The sequence below is a fragment of the Zootoca vivipara genome, chromosome 16 (genome assembly GCF_965207765.1).
Source record: "Zootoca vivipara chromosome 16, rZooViv2.hap1.1, whole genome shotgun sequence".
In the NCBI taxonomy this organism is placed as follows: Eukaryota; Metazoa; Chordata; class Lepidosauria; order Squamata; family Lacertidae; genus Zootoca; species Zootoca vivipara.
This window is the reverse complement of record NC_142599.1, coordinates 23,535,868-23,553,196: the sequence shown is the minus strand read 5'-3', so window position 1 is coordinate 23,553,196 and position 17,329 is coordinate 23,535,868. Positions and strand designations below refer to the sequence as shown.

The window sequence follows — 17,329 nt, the reverse complement described above, 5'->3', positions numbered from 1 at the left end:
GCTGGGCAAATTTACTACTTCAAAAAGCCAATAGCAAACCCTGACTAATAAAATGAAGTACTCAAAGTGTATTATTCCACAAAGAAGCAAATTCAGCAAAAATCTGATAAAGATGTATTTCAACATAAACAATCCTATAGAGCAAGTTGGGTCCTGCTCCCCATCGGACATCTTTGCTAGGCTGTCACCCTGTGAAAAAAGTGTGGATCTTTACTGAAAAATGTTGTGCCAGTTAAAAACCTTCCATACCCATATAACTGAGAGTTAATTCAAAAGCATCAATCTCTACCTGCTCAACTAGCCTAAGCAACACCCACAGCCCATGTCAAGAGATTCCAAAGAATGTTTGGCATTCATTTTACCTTTGATTCTTCTTGCCGCCTTGGCAACTTCTAAGCTTTTCTCCCCAAGCAGCAAGTCTAATATACTCATTTTGTTATTTCAGGCTTAATGAAGAAAGACCCTAAAAGCACAAGACTTGGAAAAGAGAGCATCAGCAATCATTGTGGCAAGAATTGTCCTGCTATTGCAGGGAGTTCACACAAAACTTCTGTGATGGGTGTGCAAATCTTCACAATGCTATGTCTAGTATCAGAGAAAGCAGAATATAAGCAGCTGTCAAGAAACAGTTTGCTAGTTGGGCTTTTCTGTTATTACATCAACTTCTTGTGGGCAGAATTTCTTGCCCTACGCTCATCAACAGGGACAGCCCACCAAGGAGACAAGGTGAGATGATCACCTCAAGCAGCAGGATTCACAGGGGCAGCAGATCCCGATGTAGATCTTTATCGTTTCCTTGTTCCTGATCTTAATTTACCCCTTCTTCCCAGCAAGGGGGGGGCATCATTTGGTGGCATGCTTGGGCCAACACTCCTCACCACCATCACTTACCAGTTGGCACAGGTACACTGTGGCATTTTGATATTTCTTTCCTTTTCACATTGTAGTGCAGGCATACCCAAACTTCAGCCCTGCAGATGTTTTGGACTACAATTCCCATCATTCCTGACCACTGGTCCTGTTAGCTAGGGATCATGGGAGTTGTATGCGAAAACATCTGGAGGGACGCAGTTTGGGGATGCATGTTGTAGTGAATAGTTTAAGTTCACCATTGTTCAAAAGCACCAGCAATCCAGTAGTTGCAGAAAACTATGCACAATTATCCAAGTATGTTTTACTGGCACAAGCAGGGATGCACAAAGACGCTTGTGTCCTAGCATACAGATATTCCAAGGAAAAACCTCTTTTATATAGAATCATAGAATCATAGAGTTGGAAGAGACCACAAGGGCCATCCAGTCCAACCCCCTGCCAAGCAGGAAACACCATCAAAGCATTCCTGACAGATGGCTGTCAAGCCTCTGCTTAAAGACCTCCAAAGAAGGAGACTCCACCACACTCCTTGGCAGCAAATTCCACTGCCGAACAGCTCTTACTGTCAGGAAGTTCTTCCTAATGTTTAGGTGGAATCTTCTTTCTTGTAGTTTGAATCCATTGCTCCGTGTCCACTTCTCTGGAGCAGCAGAAAACAACCTTTCTCCCTCCTCTATATGACATCCTTTTATATATTTGAACATGGTTATCATATCACCCCTTAACCTTCTCTTCTCCAGGCTAAACATACCCAGCTCCCTAAGCCGTTCCTCATGAGGCATCGTTTCCAGGCCTTTGACCATTTTGGTTGCCCTCTTCTGGACACGTTCCAGCTTATCAGTATCCTTCTTGAACTGTGGTGCCCAGAACTGGACCCAGTACTCCAGGTGAGGTCTGACCAGAGCAGAATACAGTGGTACTATTACTTCCCTTGATCTAGATGCTATACTCCTATTGATGCAGCCCAGAATTGCATTGGCTTTTTTAGCTGCTGCATCACACTGCTGACTCATGTCAAGTTTGTGGTCTACCAAGACTCCTAGATCCTTTTCACATGTACTGCTCTCAAGCCAGGTGTCTCCCATCCTGTATTTGTGCCTTTCATTTTTTTTGCCCAAGTGTAGTACTTTACATTTCTCCTTGTTAAAATTCATCTTGTTTGCTTTGGCCCAGTTGTCTAATCTGTTAAGGTCATTCTGAAGTGTGATCCTGTCCTCTGGGGTGTTAGCCACCCCTCCCAATTTGGTGTCATCTGCAAACTTGCTCAGGATGCCCTCAAGCCCATCATCCAAGTCATTGATAAAGATGTTGAACAAGACTGGGCCCAAGACAGAACCCTGTGGCACCCCACTAGTCACTACTCTCCAGGATGAGGAGGAGCCATTGATGAGCACCCTTTGGGTTCGGTCAGTAAGCCAGTTACAAATCCACTGAATGGTAGCATTGTCTAGCCCACATTTTACCAGCTTCTTTACAAGAATATCATGGGGCACCTTGTCAAAGGCCTTGCTGAAATCAAGATAGGCTACATCCACAGCGTTCCCTTCATCTACCAGGCTTGTAATTCTGTCAAAAAATGAGATCACAGAGGCGTGGATAGGATTATCATAATGGGGATAACTCTTTCACAAAAGCATGCAGGTTCTGCATTTTAGCTGCAGCACAGAAGAAAGGGGAGAATACATTACTTAATCAGAAAAATATATAACGCAGCTGAGCCATAATGTGTTGAAAAGCAGGCCATGCCTTGACGGGGGAAGGCCTGCATGTTGCCAACACTAGACCATTGCATTCCCCCAGTCACCTTCTGCCTCCTAACTCTGTCTTCAGGTCTTTCAAAAAGATTTTCCAGAAACATAAATTATCTTCCTTATCCAATGATGTCCTGCACACACCTGACCTTACCCAACTCCCAAAAAAGAAGAGACCATTCGTTTTCTTTCTTAAGATAATATTTAATGAGCCAATATTCTTCTGAGTGGGGCACTGATGTGAAGGGGAGGACAGCCTGTCTCTAGTGAGCAAGTGTGTAACTGAGGAGCTACCTGTTATTCAAAAGCCTTTTATCCCTATGGTTGTCCGAAAGAGGGTTCTAAGACCAGGCAATCGTGCTTGTTAACACATTGTGAAAGTAACATTGTGGAAGGTCTCCTGGAGAGACGGATGTAGGCAGGGCCCCTCCAATTGATTTTTCTCTTTTCTGCCTCCGCCCCCCTCACAAGTGATGGAAAGCAACAAAAAGAGCTTACAACCTCTTTATAGACACCAGTGGGCAACTGGTACTTTCCAGATAGCTAGCAGCTGGAAGGATCCAAAAGGGTACTTGAAGTGCCATGGGCCTAGAACAGAGTGGAATTCGGTCATCAGCAGCACAGCCTGTCCCAGAAAGGGAGAGTGGTGCTTCCTTCTGAGCTGAGGATCCTTCCTTATTCTTGGAGGTGGACATCCCATCCTGACCAGCCAGCAGGCTCTAGTATTTGGTGGTGAAGGACTGGAACTCAAGGGTGCTGATCTCCCTCTCATTGGAGAACACAGCCTGGTCAATACGAGACATGGGACTTCCTACACTGCGTAGCCAGTTCTTCCTAGGGAGGAAAGGAACACAAGTTAGCAACCCACCCATGCTACCTTCCTCTCTCTTTCAGTTCCACCTGTGCTCTCTGCGTAGTTGTAAAAGGAACATGGCTGTTGATGGAACCAAAGGGTAATCAAATCTAGTGTGTACACACACACACACACACACACACACAGAGAGAGAGAGAGAGAGAGAGAGACAGAGACAGAGACAGAGACAGAGAGAAACACACACACACTCTCTCTCTCTCTCTGCTAGAAAGAACGGGACTTTCCCATATGCATCTGATTGACTGCAATGAGAATTGAAGGCCTTTCGTTTGATCCTGCAGAGCTTTTCTTATGTTCTTGCATTAGGTACACTAAATAAAGAGTCAAGCAGAGCAAATGGCTCCAGCTGACACAAGAAACTAAGCCACGCTAGGGCAGATGAGGGGTAGATTCATGACAGGGTGACTAGCCAATCTGGGTAGAATAAATTCATTTCCCACTCCAAATTTAGGGCCCAATCAGGCTCATATCCTGAACAGTTAGAGCAGGGACTTTTTGATAGTTGCCCCAAAACAGTGGAATCCTTTCCCCCTTGAGATTAGGCTAGTATGTGATCTCTCTTTCCAAGGGGAATAAAGACCTTTCTACTTTACTGTGCCTTTCCAGTTTGGAGCATATTCCATAACTGTTTTCCTCTTCTGTTTGCTCTTTTGCTTCCTTTAGCTGGTGATAGTTCTAAATTACTTTAATTAGTATTTTACATTATTTTTTTATTACTGTTGCATTCTTAGTTTGAAATATTTCAAAAAACCATTATGGTAAAAAAGCATAATGTATACCAATGTCGTAGATGAATAATAATATGCTGGACAATGTCTATGAGGTATGTGGTGCTTTGCTGATTAAAATAAAAAGATAGGCCCCTGACCCAGTGAGCATTCAGTTTAAAGTAACTGCTTCCAGAGAGGTACCTGCATTAGTCTGTTGCAGTATGAAGAACACACAAATGCTTGCAGACTAATTCAGACTATTATTGCAAGTAGGTTGTTCAGATATCACAAACAGGTGACTGGCAACAGCTTTTTTATTTTTATTTTTAAGTATCAGGTTTTTCCAGGAAAGGGTAAATCCAGATTAATGGGGGTGGGGCATTTTCTTGCCAACAACATCATGTGGACACTACAAACAAACAAACAAACAAACAAACAACACCTTGCCATTGCATGCCTTTGAAGTATCTATTCCACAATAAACACCTTTCTAGAAACACTCAAAAAAATCTGCTGGGAATTTTAACAGTTTTCCAGCTTTCCAGGCCTATGGTCATCTGACAAAGCAGACTCTAATCCACGAAGGTTTATGCCAAAATAAAACTGCTAGTCTTTAAGGTGCAACAAGCATCTATTTGTTTCAGTTTAAGATGTAAGCTGCCAATTGCCAATTTTGTTGTTGTTGTTGTTGTTGTTTAGTCGTTTAGTCATGTCCGACTCTTCGTGACCCCATGGACCAGAGCACGCCAGGCACTCTTGCTAATTTACCCAGCCTCTAATGGGAAATAGTTGCCCACAGTTGGCAAAAAAATAATAAACATTGTTTGTTTGTTTAGTCAGGAAGGAAGCATCTGAGGAACCTGGAGGAAAGCTTTTTCATCTTCAAAAAGTTAAAACAAAAAACAAAAAACCATGAATGAAGCTCTCCCGTTAACGAAAAAGAATGCTGTTCTAACACTGCCTACGCACAATAAACTTACTCAGCTGCTCTTCCATTTCAAAAATTGAAGTGAGTGCATATGTGGGGTGGGGGGTACACACGCATGTGTGGGCACTACAGATTGCCACCTGTACCCTAATTGAAAAGGGGTGAGGGCTCAATAGATGGCTGTGCACTTTTGCTTTGTTATTCCCTGCCAGGATCTGGAAAAAGAGAGCAGGAGGAGGAGAGAGTAAATGTGGTGTGGTGTGGGGGGAATACATGTTGCTATGGATTATCTCACTTCTGCTTATCTCCTGCAAGGGATGGAGTAGTATGGTTGCTATGGAAGCGGCCCGATTTCCCCCTCCCCCCTCAAAGACATGAAGGTGGAAGAAATGGAGAAGCTGGTTGCTATGGAAACTGTCCCAGTTTCCTTGCATGTTCCCTCTCTATGTAACTTCAAGGTGATGGGGGGAAGACTTGTCGCTATAGAAACTGCCTCTGGTTGTCATCTCTCTGAAGGTGACAGAGCCCGTTGTTAGAGAAGCTGTCTCACCATCACCACAAACCCCCAGGGTCGCCCTGGGAGCCCACCATCCCTCTCCCCACCCCCTTCTCCACTCCCTTGCTCCACCCCACCCGCTGCTGCTGCTGCTGCTCACAAATTCATAAAGCAATTTTCTCCATCTCCTCCTGGACCAGCTTCCTAATTGCAAGCTGACCCAAGTCCCAAATTTACAGGGTGTCAATTCACTGTTGAGGGAGAGTCTGGGGAGGTGCCCTATTTAGACACTTCAGATGGAGAGGGGGAGGGAGGGAGGGATGGAGTGGGATTGAAAGCTGTACAGATTGCCAATGCCAGGCTGTCCTCAGATAAGGCTAATGGAAACCATTATTACGGGCCATTTATCCATCTTCATCCCACCACGTTTCCTCCAGATAAGAACCAGGGGTGCCATTTTGGAAGGACAAGGGGGCAGTCAAACCCCCCCCCACATGTTTCAGATCACAGCAGCACCAACATCTCTGGATATTAGAAAGAATATACAAGTAACCATGACAATCACTTTTAAGATGAAATGCTCCCCCCTCTTTTCTTCCTTTGCAATTTAATTTTGAACATGACAGAGACCAGGCTTTTGAATTTTGCTATAAATCTTGCCCTGTCTCTTTCAATGGGGAGGGTTATTCACCTGAAGTGGTACATTAGTTCTGTATTCAGGCAGGGCACTAGATATTTAACAACAACAAAAAGAGATGGCTAAAGAGAGACTCTGGTTACGGGAGGAGTTTGCCTGACCTCTATATACTATGCCCAATGCCTTTTGCTTCACTCTGCTGAGTAACATTAAGAGTCAGTGTTGAAACCTAGATGTATGGGGCCTGATGTGGTAGATTCAGGGTGCTCTGTATGATCACGTCCAACAGCAGCCCTGTTGGACTTATTGGATTTTATGGGGCGCTCATGTTCCAAGGTTGCCTCCAATTTCAATCTTGTTAATGCCAAGAACAAAGGAGATTCCGCATGATGCACAAAGTCGTGCCCCTTTCCCCCTCTCCTTCACCCTGACCTCTTCTAGTCAGCTAAGCAAATTAAGTGGTTCCCCTTTACCCCTTTATAGTCTGTGCTTAGCTGACGCCACCCCTCACTCAACCCCCAAAATACAGGCCCTGAAGCAGCACAACCCAAGCCAAAGTGCATAGTATCCAGGGCTGGTCAAGTTATTTTAGCACCCAATACAGAAAATTCCACAGGTACCAGTACCTCTCCCAGGCAGTAAAAAAAAATATACTGTATAGCAACAATAAATTAAATAACTAATGATTTTGCAGCCCTTTCATAACAAACCGAATTAGCTGCCCAATTGTAAGGTCAGCCCTTCCCTCAGCCACTGCCGAAGGAGCCCAGTTCACATACTTACATGATCTCCACTTTCTCCTTGGGCCCTTGCACTTGTCCGGTCACTGTCCCTTGGGCAGTGTTCTTCACCCAGCCAACCACTCCCAACTTTCCCGCCTGGTCTTCTGTGTACTGGTGAAAAAAGCCAGATAGTGGTCAGGGAACGCTTGCAAGGCTGATTCTCAATGGCACATACATTGCTCAGTCTCTTCATCTGATGACTGGTGACTGAATGAGTGAGCAGCCTTCATTGAGTTTTGTGATTATGCCAGGTGACATGGAAGCTCAGTCTGTGAGGTCTCTTTTCAGATGGGCAAATGTTTTCATTCCTGGAAATGTTGATAGAGCAAAGTGAACAAAGGGCTCTGCTTCATTTCCCCATAGCATATGTGCATAGTACCTGTGGAATTATTATTATTATTTTATGCACTGTGACTTGCCTTTGTTTTATTGATTATAGTTTAGAAATTCTTTATTATAATTGTTAAGAGTGGATTCCTGTTTAATTTTTATATGCTGATATTTAATATTATTCTATACTACAATATTCTAATTGATTGTTTAATATTACTTTATTTGGTATAAGTTGCTTAAAGTTATGTTTTATTATCACATTTTCGTATTGGATTAGATTGTTATAAGGTGTACATTCTTTGTTTCTTCCGCTTGTAAACCGCCTTGGGTATTGTAAAATAGAAAAACGGTATACAATTTAAAAGTGAAATGAAAAAATGAAATGAAATAATATCCCTGCCTGTTTTGTACCCTGGTGGGAACAAAACCAACAGTACAGTACTATGGCAAAACCAAGCAGCCTGCAACATCAACAGCAATGAAATCTTTCTCTCTTCCTACAGAGATTTCTAATGCCCAGTCTTGACATCTCATTGGCTGGAAGAGGTACCATATAAAACCTCCTAGGTTCACACTGACATGGATATTTGCTACTACCGTAGCAAGTCAGGAGTCAGACTGCTTTGTTCCTTACAGTTTAGTTTGCTTGAGTTTGCTTCCAAATGCCATACTCTCCTCTCTGCTCCTATGGGCAGCCTCTCTGGGTATCCATTACCCTACACTAGACTTGGACCTATATCAGGAGGGGTACAAGCTTTGGAAGCTGGCTTGAGAAGTGCTCTCTCCAGCTATTCCAGTAATGTACCATCCAAGCAGAAACATCAGCCTTTGCAGTCTTAGTTTGCTAAGCACTACAATTTGGTTATGTGCTGTAGAATGCCTCGCCACATCTCACATGCAGATATATCCTACCTTTCTAAAGAAGACACCTAGAAGATGAAAGAAAGAGAAGTCAGTCAGTGATCACATCCATAACAAGTATCAACGATCAAAGTCCTATAGCTACATACAGTTGTACAGTCGTACCTCGGGTTACGACCACCTCGGGTTGCGAACAATTCGGGTTACGAACTCCGTAAACCCGGAAGTATTTTTTACCACACGCAAGTCCCGCGCATGCGCAAAATGGCGGTTCGGGTCGCGTTCGGGTTACAAACTTTTCGGGTTACGAACTGCGACCCGGAACGGATCGTGTTCGTAACCCGAGGTATTACTGTACCTCTACTTACAAATAACTCTACTTATGAATTTTTCTACTTACAAATGGAGCTCCGTCCGCCATCTTGGATGCGGTTTAGATAGGATTTTTTCTACTTACGAATTTTTAGATAGGGTTGCTTCGACTTACGAATTTTTTCTCCCAATGCATTCCTATGGGATTCGACTTACAATTTTTTTTGACTTACAAATGTGTGTTCGGAACGCATTAAATTCGTAAGTAGAGGTACCACTGTATTTAGTGTGTATCTGAAGACATGTGCATGCACATGAAAGCTTATACCAATGACAAACTTAGTTGGTCACTAAGGTGCTACTGGAAGAAAAAGGGGGAAAATATTTTAGTATTTTTATAGTCCAGTCTTCTGTTCCCTCCAGTAACGATTGTGTCCCATCTAGACCAGCATCCTGTTCTCACAGTGGGCAGCCAAATATATAGCAGTACAGCAGCACTCCTCATGGCACACATCCTTAATGAACAGGCTGTGTTACATTGTCTCTCTCTTCCCAATCAAGCCATGTGGCTTCAACTACCAACGATGTGTTGAAATTTAGGGATTTTGGAAAGGGAACTCATAGGACACACACAAGTATTTATCACACCTGCAAGTATACAATTGCTAACTGGCCTATGCTTCCATGTGATCTAGTGACACACCTGTGATGGACTGGTCCCTTACTCTGAAGGAAAGCAGATTTTGTAATTAGCATAATCTTCATATAAATAAAGGTAAAGGTACCCAACCGTTAGGTCCAGTCGCGGATGACTCTGGGCTTGCGGCACTCATCACGCTCTATAGGCCAAGGGAACCAGCATTTGTCTGCAGGCAGCTTCCGGGTCATGTGGCCAGCATGACTAAGCTGCTTCTGGCAAACCAGAGCAGTGCACGGAAATGCCGTTTACCTTCCTGCCGGAGTGGTACCTATTTATCTACTTGCACTTTGATGTGCTTCCGAACTGCTAGGTGGGCTGGAGCTGGGACTAAACCACGGGGATCCGAACCGCCAACCTTCTGATCGGCAAGCCCTAGGCACTGTGGTTTAGACCACAGTGCCACCCGCGTCCCAATCATCATATATATTGCCTTAATATAGATTTTGGAATTCTTCTCTTCTTCTTCACCCCCCCCCCTTGTAATAAATTGGTGATTTAAAAAAAATATGCTTGATTATTTGATAACATTTGAATGGTCCATTGCCCACAATTTTATTTGACTGGTCAAATACTGACTTTCATTCTAGATTTAATACTTTCTCATTAGTGGTGATTATGCTTTTGCCTTCAGCAAACCGTGTTTCAATCTTTATGCCTGATTTCCCCAGCTTTTCCTCCTGATATTTATGTATTAGTTTATTCCCTATTACACTTCTATCCTACTTTTCTTCCAGGATGCTCAAGACATCACACGTCCTTCACCCTCACAGCCCTGGAAAGGTTAAGAGAGTGCCTGGCCCAAGGTCATTCGATGAACTTCATGGCCATAGCTGCCAAGTCTCCCGTTTTTCATGGGAAACCCCCATATTTTAATCCGTTTCCCACTGTTATCCCAAATAGAAAAAAATCCCGTAAACCCCCCGATTTCCTACCTGCCAGGGAGGCTCCTTCTGCGCATGTCTGGACTTAGGCAGAACCGATTTCGGGTGCCGCTCTGCCTATGTCTGGGCACCAGAAATCGGGCAGAGTGGCACTGGAAGTTGCTTCTATGCATGTGCGTGGAAGTGACTTCCGGTGCCGCTCTGTCCTTGTCTGGGCACCAGAAATTGGGCAGCGCTGGCACCGGAAGTCGCTTCTACGCATGTCAAGACATGTGTAGAAGCGACTTCCGGTGCCACACCGGTGCTGATCCTGGATTTTTCAACGGGAGACTTGGCAGCTTTGTTCATGGCTGAGTAGGGTTTGAACATAGGCCTCCCTGATTCTTCCCAATGTGCTAACTCTAGCGCTCAAAACATGTATGTTTTATTTGTTTTAGTGGTAAGTTTTCATTTTTTTATTACTGAAAGGGGATATCTTGTTGTGCCAATCCAGCACATCCTAATCTGCACCTTCTTGTTCCTCATTGTTGTACCTGCCACCTGAATCTCCCTGTCCTATCATTTACCCATGAAATCATGACCCACTTGGCAGTTAATGGAGTGCCTTCAATCTGAAACTTTGCTCATATCACCTCTGTAGCTTTACTTCCCCCTTAGTTCTCTGACCTCCCCCACACCCTGCACCTTTGCTTGCCTATGTCCTTTCTCTCAACAGCACACATCTCTTTTTGGTGTGTCCACGTGAAGTTATTCCATTCAAAATTATCTTCCCTTAGGGAAGCTGCATTCTTTTTTACATACATGTTCAATTTGAGGAGTTAGATCCTGCAAGGATATTGTTGAACATTCCATTAAATCACAGTAACTCAGCTAATAGCTAGGGCCTAGAGCTAACATGCTTCTTTTGCCCATTGTATGACCGATAATGTGAAACTAGCTCTAGCCTGCACTTCAAAGGACTGACAGTCTAAAAGGCAAACCTACCGCATCCTGTCACTAAGACGTAAGTGACAAAGGATGCAGCACAAGAACCCAAATTTATCCCTTTTTGCCACAGAAACAGCTCTTCCGAGTTCTAATTTCTGCACTATGGTGGCTTAGGCTATGCTCCATCCTGAATGTTACAGATCACGTTACAAAATTACTATTTTTTAAATAGAGCGGGGTGGGGGAGTGGATTAAATCAAGTAAACGAGGTTGAATCAAGGATGCTCAGCTTCCCTCCCTGTAATGGCCCAGATCTCCACACCACAAAGATACAACACCTTCCTACTGTGTTCTAGGATATGCAGATCCAACACCCAATTGCATTAATGTTCCCAATTAGTCTCCTCCATATACACCCCGTGTGTATTAGCTTCAATTAAGTTTCTCTGGAGTCCTTGCGAACTGTCATTCTAGCTGCACAGCAGCTCCAGCCAACCTAGCTGCAGTTAGAGCCGAATAAAAATTTTTGCAGCTAGAAGAGGAGAGGGCTCTGCTGCTTGCATCTTATTTCGAGGGCTATACTATTTGCAGCATGAGCCACAGGGGAACTGAGCAACCATCTCCATAGCCCATGCACAAAAATCCCACCGAGAGAGCAGCACAATAGCAGTACAAGGGGTGGGGGAAACTAAACAGACTCACCCTGGACTTCCCCAAAAACCTCATAGTCGATTGCCCAGAGAACAGAAGAAGCCATGGTTCACTGCAGGCCACGGGCAGTTAGGAGCTTCCACGGAGACAGAGAGGGGTGTGCTATTCGATCTGCTTCACACTGCAGTCAGTTTGGCCAGCCTGTGTTACTACATTCAGCCGCAGAGAACCAGGGGATGTGGCCTACCTGGAAAAAAGAAACAGGAAGAGAGTCTCTCTCATCTTTCAGCCAGACAGGTACATACCTAGAATCCTCAAGCCCATAGCAAAAGGGTTTGGGGGGGTGAGAGAGGGTTAAAAGCTGAAGCATAAATCAGGTCCTCAACTCTCCTCTCCTAGGTGTCATCTAATGTGAAGGAACCTGATCTTGTGTTACAATTGGCTGTTGTACCTACAGGTGACATTAACTGGGCAAGCAGGCCAAACCCTACGCCAAAGGATAAATGGACATAAATCTGACATCAAGAACCATAAGACTGAAAAACCAGTAGGAGAACACTTCAATCTCCCAGGACATTCTATACAAGATCTCAAAGCAGCTGTTTTGTTACAGAGAAATTTCAGGAACAGACTGGAAAGAGAAGTTGCTGAATTGGAAATCATTACCAAGCTTAAAACCATGGAAGCACCTGGGATGAATAGAGACATCGGATTCTTATCTCATTATGCATGATCAAGCTTTCTTTAGCACCTCAGCCCAGGACTAATTGCAGCCATCAGCAGCCATTAACAGCCATCTACAGGTTTACCACTCCCATCAGCCCATCACCCATTCCCACCCACCCCCACCACCCTCTGTATATATATAGGGTCTGACACTTCTGTTTCTAGTGTATCTGAAGAAGTGTGCATGCACACGAAAGCTCATACCAAAATATAAACTTAGTTGGTCTTTAAGGTGCTACTGAAGGAATTTTTTTATTGGGCAAGCAGAGTTAGGAATACCTCTGGTGCCTTGTGTTTTATTCGAACAACTAGGATTTTGACATTTTTTCAACCATCCATCCATAGGACACAAATAACAACATTAGGGAGAGGCAGAAGGACAACAATCTAGCCTGCTTCCGACTAGTATTGTAGTATTCTGCAGTAGATGCATTTTTAAAAAAATGCTAATGAAAATTCATAAGCAAATTTCTCCTCACTTATTTTTATATGAGATTTTGTCTGATTTACACATTATTCAAGCAATTTTCCCCAGCACAATGCATTTTATATACTATTTTCACTACTATATACATTTTTGTACACATTTCCCCCTGATGTTTGCATTTGACATGTATTATTTTATTGTAGAACTGCATCACAAGATTTGGAGAAGTCTGGATTTTGAAGGATAGCTGTGTTTTGATTTGCATAGTGTTTTGGAAAGTGCAAATTAGGTAGGTTTGCAATAAAATAAAACTGAACCAGATTAGTACCCATCCATAACTGTAGCCCATGATGATACGTTAACAAAAAAACAGAACACACAGAAAAACAGAACATGCCATGCCAAACTCAACCCCCATGGAAATGTATGGCTCTTTCACGAAGGGTTGCCACATCAAAATGCAAAATGGAAGAGGATCTATTTTTATGCATTATGAAAGAAGCAGTGTACATTCTGCTTTATGAAGTAGTGAGTCTGCAAGAAATGGAATAGTTTAAAGGGGGGGGGATGCCAGGCTTCTTTAGGCCACATTTGCAGCTTCTTCTTTTCCTGCTGCCTTGACATAGCAGAAAGGGTAAATAACCAATTCGAGGTGCTTTATAGTTTACTGTAGATCATAAGATGTAATGATGAGACACAGCAAAAACCCCAGGGGGCAACACTGCTTCTGAAACTCAGGAGACCTCGGAGGGCTGCTGTCAAAGCAAACATTACTGCACTCAACAGACAATTAACCTGACCTGGTATAAGGCATTTTATTATATTCCTATTTAGGATTCACATAGCACATTTTAGGTGTTCAGGGCTTATTTTCTGTAGTGCCAAACTCTGTTTTGGCATTATGTATGATTCAGCCAATTGTTTACAGTATTCCTCTTTATTCCTGTTTCTAGCCCTCTGGAAGAATGCTGAAATTAACAGGGTCAACCCAATACATTTCAATCATCTATCTCAGGCATCTGCACCTGCACAATCCGAACGCCTTCTTCCCAGATTCCTTGCATTGTTACAGGGAACAATGGTTGCAGGAGCACCTGGTTGGCATGTGTGATCATGTGGTACAGATGACACTAACAGCTTCACGGGTGATTTGTATGCTGGTGTCAGCCTTGGAAGTCAGATATTACCCTTTTTTCTTGTTCTTTTTAAAATTAGGAATCCCAAATGCCATAGTTACAAACAGAAGCCATCTGCCTGCCCTAACTAATGCATTTGAGATTCCCTCTCAGTCCAGTCCAGTTATTGGCCGAGGGAGCCGGCGTATAGCTTCCAGCTCATGTGGCCAGCATGACAAAGCCACTTCTGGCAAACCAGAGCAGCACATGGAAACGCCGTTTACCTTCCCGCTGTAGCGGTTCCTATTTATCTACTTGCATTTTTGACGTGCTTTCGAACTGCTAGGTTGGCAGGAGCTGGGACCAAGCAACGGGAGCTCACCCCGTCACAGGGATTCGAACCGCCGACCTTCTGATCAGCAAGCCCTAGGCTCAGTGGTTTAACCACAGCGCCACCTGGGTACTTAGGAATGCAAACAACCTTACAAAGAATTGCTGCCATTTAAACTACTCGTGTGAATTAGGAACCCAATATAAGAAAATGGGAGACGTATCCAGCCTCTGCTTGATAATTTCCCTCATTCCCTGGCTTCCTTAGTTTCAAACAAACTTGAAAGATGCATTCACTTTCCAGGTGCTTCAGCATACGACTCCATTACTTAATCTGACCTGGAAAAAAAAAGTCCCGGAGTTCTGCTACCCTTCCTTCCAGCACACCACTATCAATGAGCCTCACTGCCCCATCTTGTTTCCTCCACAAGGTTTGGGAAAAAATACCCACTTTTCCCTTCAATGCCAGGAACCCTATGTTTCAACCCACACACAAAATTGACCTCAAACTCCTTACCTTGTCATTTTAAGGGGCGTGGGTGGGCACCATAATGATCAAACAAGGTTGGCAAGGAAAACAATGTCTGTACACCCAGTAATTTGAATAATGGGAATGTGGTAGGAGTGGGTAGGTGTGCTTAGCAGGGGTGCCCAAACTTTTTTCAAAGAGGGCCAGATTTGATGAAGTTAACATGTGTGAAGGCCGACCAAAGCTGCTGAGCTTTTTTTTTATGATTTTACCCCAAAGTTATTGAGTAGGCCCCCAAAACGGACTTCGGGCATGCCTGATTTAGGTGGAAACTGAGATGGGGTTAAAAGTGGCTGTGTAGAAGGGGAAACAGAGGGCAGCTTCGATGAGCACAGACCCTAGCAATCTGGAAATTGTATATAGGAAGACAGCCCGCTGTTGTAGAGGTTAAAATGTTGGGCTAGGTTAGAATGCTGGACTAGGACCTGAGAGAGACTGCAGTTCAAATCCCCACTTGGCCATGAAACTCACAGGGTGACCTTGGGCAGTAGCTCGGTCTCAGCCTAACCTACCTCAAAGGGCTGTTGTGGGGATTAATTGAGGGGAACCAGATAGGATGCCTCCAGCTCCTTGGAGAGAAAGGTGGGATATAAATGCAATCAATCAATCAATCAATCAATCAATCAGGAGTGGGTGTTACTGAGATTGCTGGATCAATTCTTGTGAGGAGGACAAAGCATCTTTAGAGATAGGAAGGGGGGTATCTGTTGAAGTCCTTTTTAACCAGGCTTTTGGTTGATTGGATTGACATCCTATGCCCTTTTAAAATGTGGGGTGTTATTGGGTTGTTGTTTTTATTTTGTTTATATATTTTTGTGGTTTTATATTTTGATTTTGTTCTGTGAACTGCCCTGAGACCTCTGGGTATAGGGCAGTATATAAATTCAATAAATAATAATATAAGGCTAGAGGTGGAATTAAAAGTGTGTTGCTGGAGTGCGGGCGGGCGGGGAAAAATGCTCCTGTGAGAGAGTCAAAAAAATGGGGATAATTATAACCGGGGAGCGTCACCGAACTTAGCAATATCGCAAGGACTGATCGATATAGTTACAGACAGTGAGGGCTGGAAGCGAGTGGACTTGAAGGGTCAGTAAAGATAGTAAATCATTACTATCACCATCGCTATTGTACCTGGAGGAGGGGGGGGTGAAGGGAGAAGGGGGTTTGAAGAGGGGGAAGGAACGGGTCTGACTCTTGACTGAAACGGGGAGGAGCCGGGGACGCGCTTGGCGAGGGCGCGCTTTCCTGTCTCCGAGTTTGGGGGGGGGGAGGGATGGTGTCCAATTTTGCGCGGGAAAAGAGACGGCCGCGCGCCTAGCCATGGGGGACGTGGCGCTGGCAACTCGCACGGTGAGCGCCCCCCCTCCCGCGATGGGGCGGGAAGGCGTTTCATGTGGTTGAGATGTGTGATGGATTCAAGTGAAAAAGGAAGGGGGGGTTGACAGTAGTGAGCTATGAGGGGGCTAATTTTAACACACACATACTCTCTGCCTTGCTAATTAACCCCCTCATAGCTCACAACTATAATAAGTATCACAAACAACCCCCCCACCTCAAGATGTATGAGGATGGGGAGGTTGTTGAGGGTGCTGGGAACCAAGGAGGAGCAGGTGGGCTTCTAGCTGCGAGGTGGTGTTGGGATGTGGAGGGAATGGGAGGCCTGGCTTGAGGTATGAAGAAAAGGCGGCAAGGGGATCATAACATTGGGAGCAACAAGTTGACTTAAATTTTTGAGGTCAACTTGTGGCAGGGAAGGCAAAGAACTGTGGAAGAAGGGGGCAGAAGTTTGGGGTCAGGGGTTTTCCTTGTTTGTTGAAATGCACATAACGGGGTTTCCCCACAGATCTGCGAGGGAAAGAAAAGCGAACATCACATCGTTTCAGGGATATACTGCATGGATAGGCACCAGGACTAAATAACAATGGAAACTATCTACAGTAGTTCCCTAAATTTCTGGCTGAAATCCACATCATACATTTAAAGCTTATTTGGTGCACATTTAAAGCACATGACTCCCCCCAAAGAATCCTGGGAAGTGTAGCCATAAGAGGGAAAGTACTGTTCCCAGCTTTCTTTGGGTAAAGTTGTGTGCTTTAAATGTACATTGTTTAGCTTTAAATATAGTGGAGGGGATCTATACATTTAAAGAAACCTGGGAACTGTAGTTTACCTCTCACATATGAGCAATTCCCAGCACTTGTAACAAACTACAGTACCCAAGGTTCTTTGCCCAAGTGGTTTGTATAGTATGGATCCGTGGATGTGAGCAGATGAGTTTCTTCTGCAGAGAACTGGAGCTACAGGAGATAGTATTTGCATGTTGTTGCAGTTGTTGTATTTGCATGCTGCTGTTTTGTTTTGTTTTGTTTTAATTACCTATGGCTGGTCATCAAGAAGAACCCAGGGCATCTTACAAGAAATTAAAATCATAAAATAAATAATTTAGAAATTAAATAACAAAGCAACAACAAAACACTAGATGTACC

General features: G+C 44.0%; 1 protein-coding gene across 8 annotated transcripts in view; it reads right to left on the bottom strand.

Moving 5' to 3' along the window:
- Positions 1–2,807: 2,807 nt before the first annotated feature.
- Positions 2,808–17,329, bottom strand: part of LOC118076589 (acylphosphatase-2) — a 37,557-nt gene continuing 23,035 nt past the window's right edge. For 4 of the 8 annotated variants that reach the window (XM_060269744.2, XM_035099446.3, XM_088660101.1 and 1 more), the window contains 4 exons: positions 11,768–11,963; positions 8,297–8,313; positions 7,053–7,162; positions 2,808–3,458 (listed from right to left, as the gene is read on the bottom strand). In XM_060269744.2, coding sequence (XP_060125727.1) covers positions 3,344–3,458; positions 7,053–7,162; positions 8,297–8,313; positions 11,768–11,822 — 297 coding nt within the window. In that variant the 5' untranslated portion in view covers positions 11,823–11,963 and the 3' untranslated portion in view covers positions 2,808–3,343. The remainder of the gene's footprint in view (positions 3,459–7,052; positions 7,163–8,296; positions 8,314–11,767; positions 11,964–17,329) is intronic. The other 4 variants (XM_088660103.1, XM_088660105.1, XM_088660104.1 and 1 more) reach the window with 1 other exon arrangement.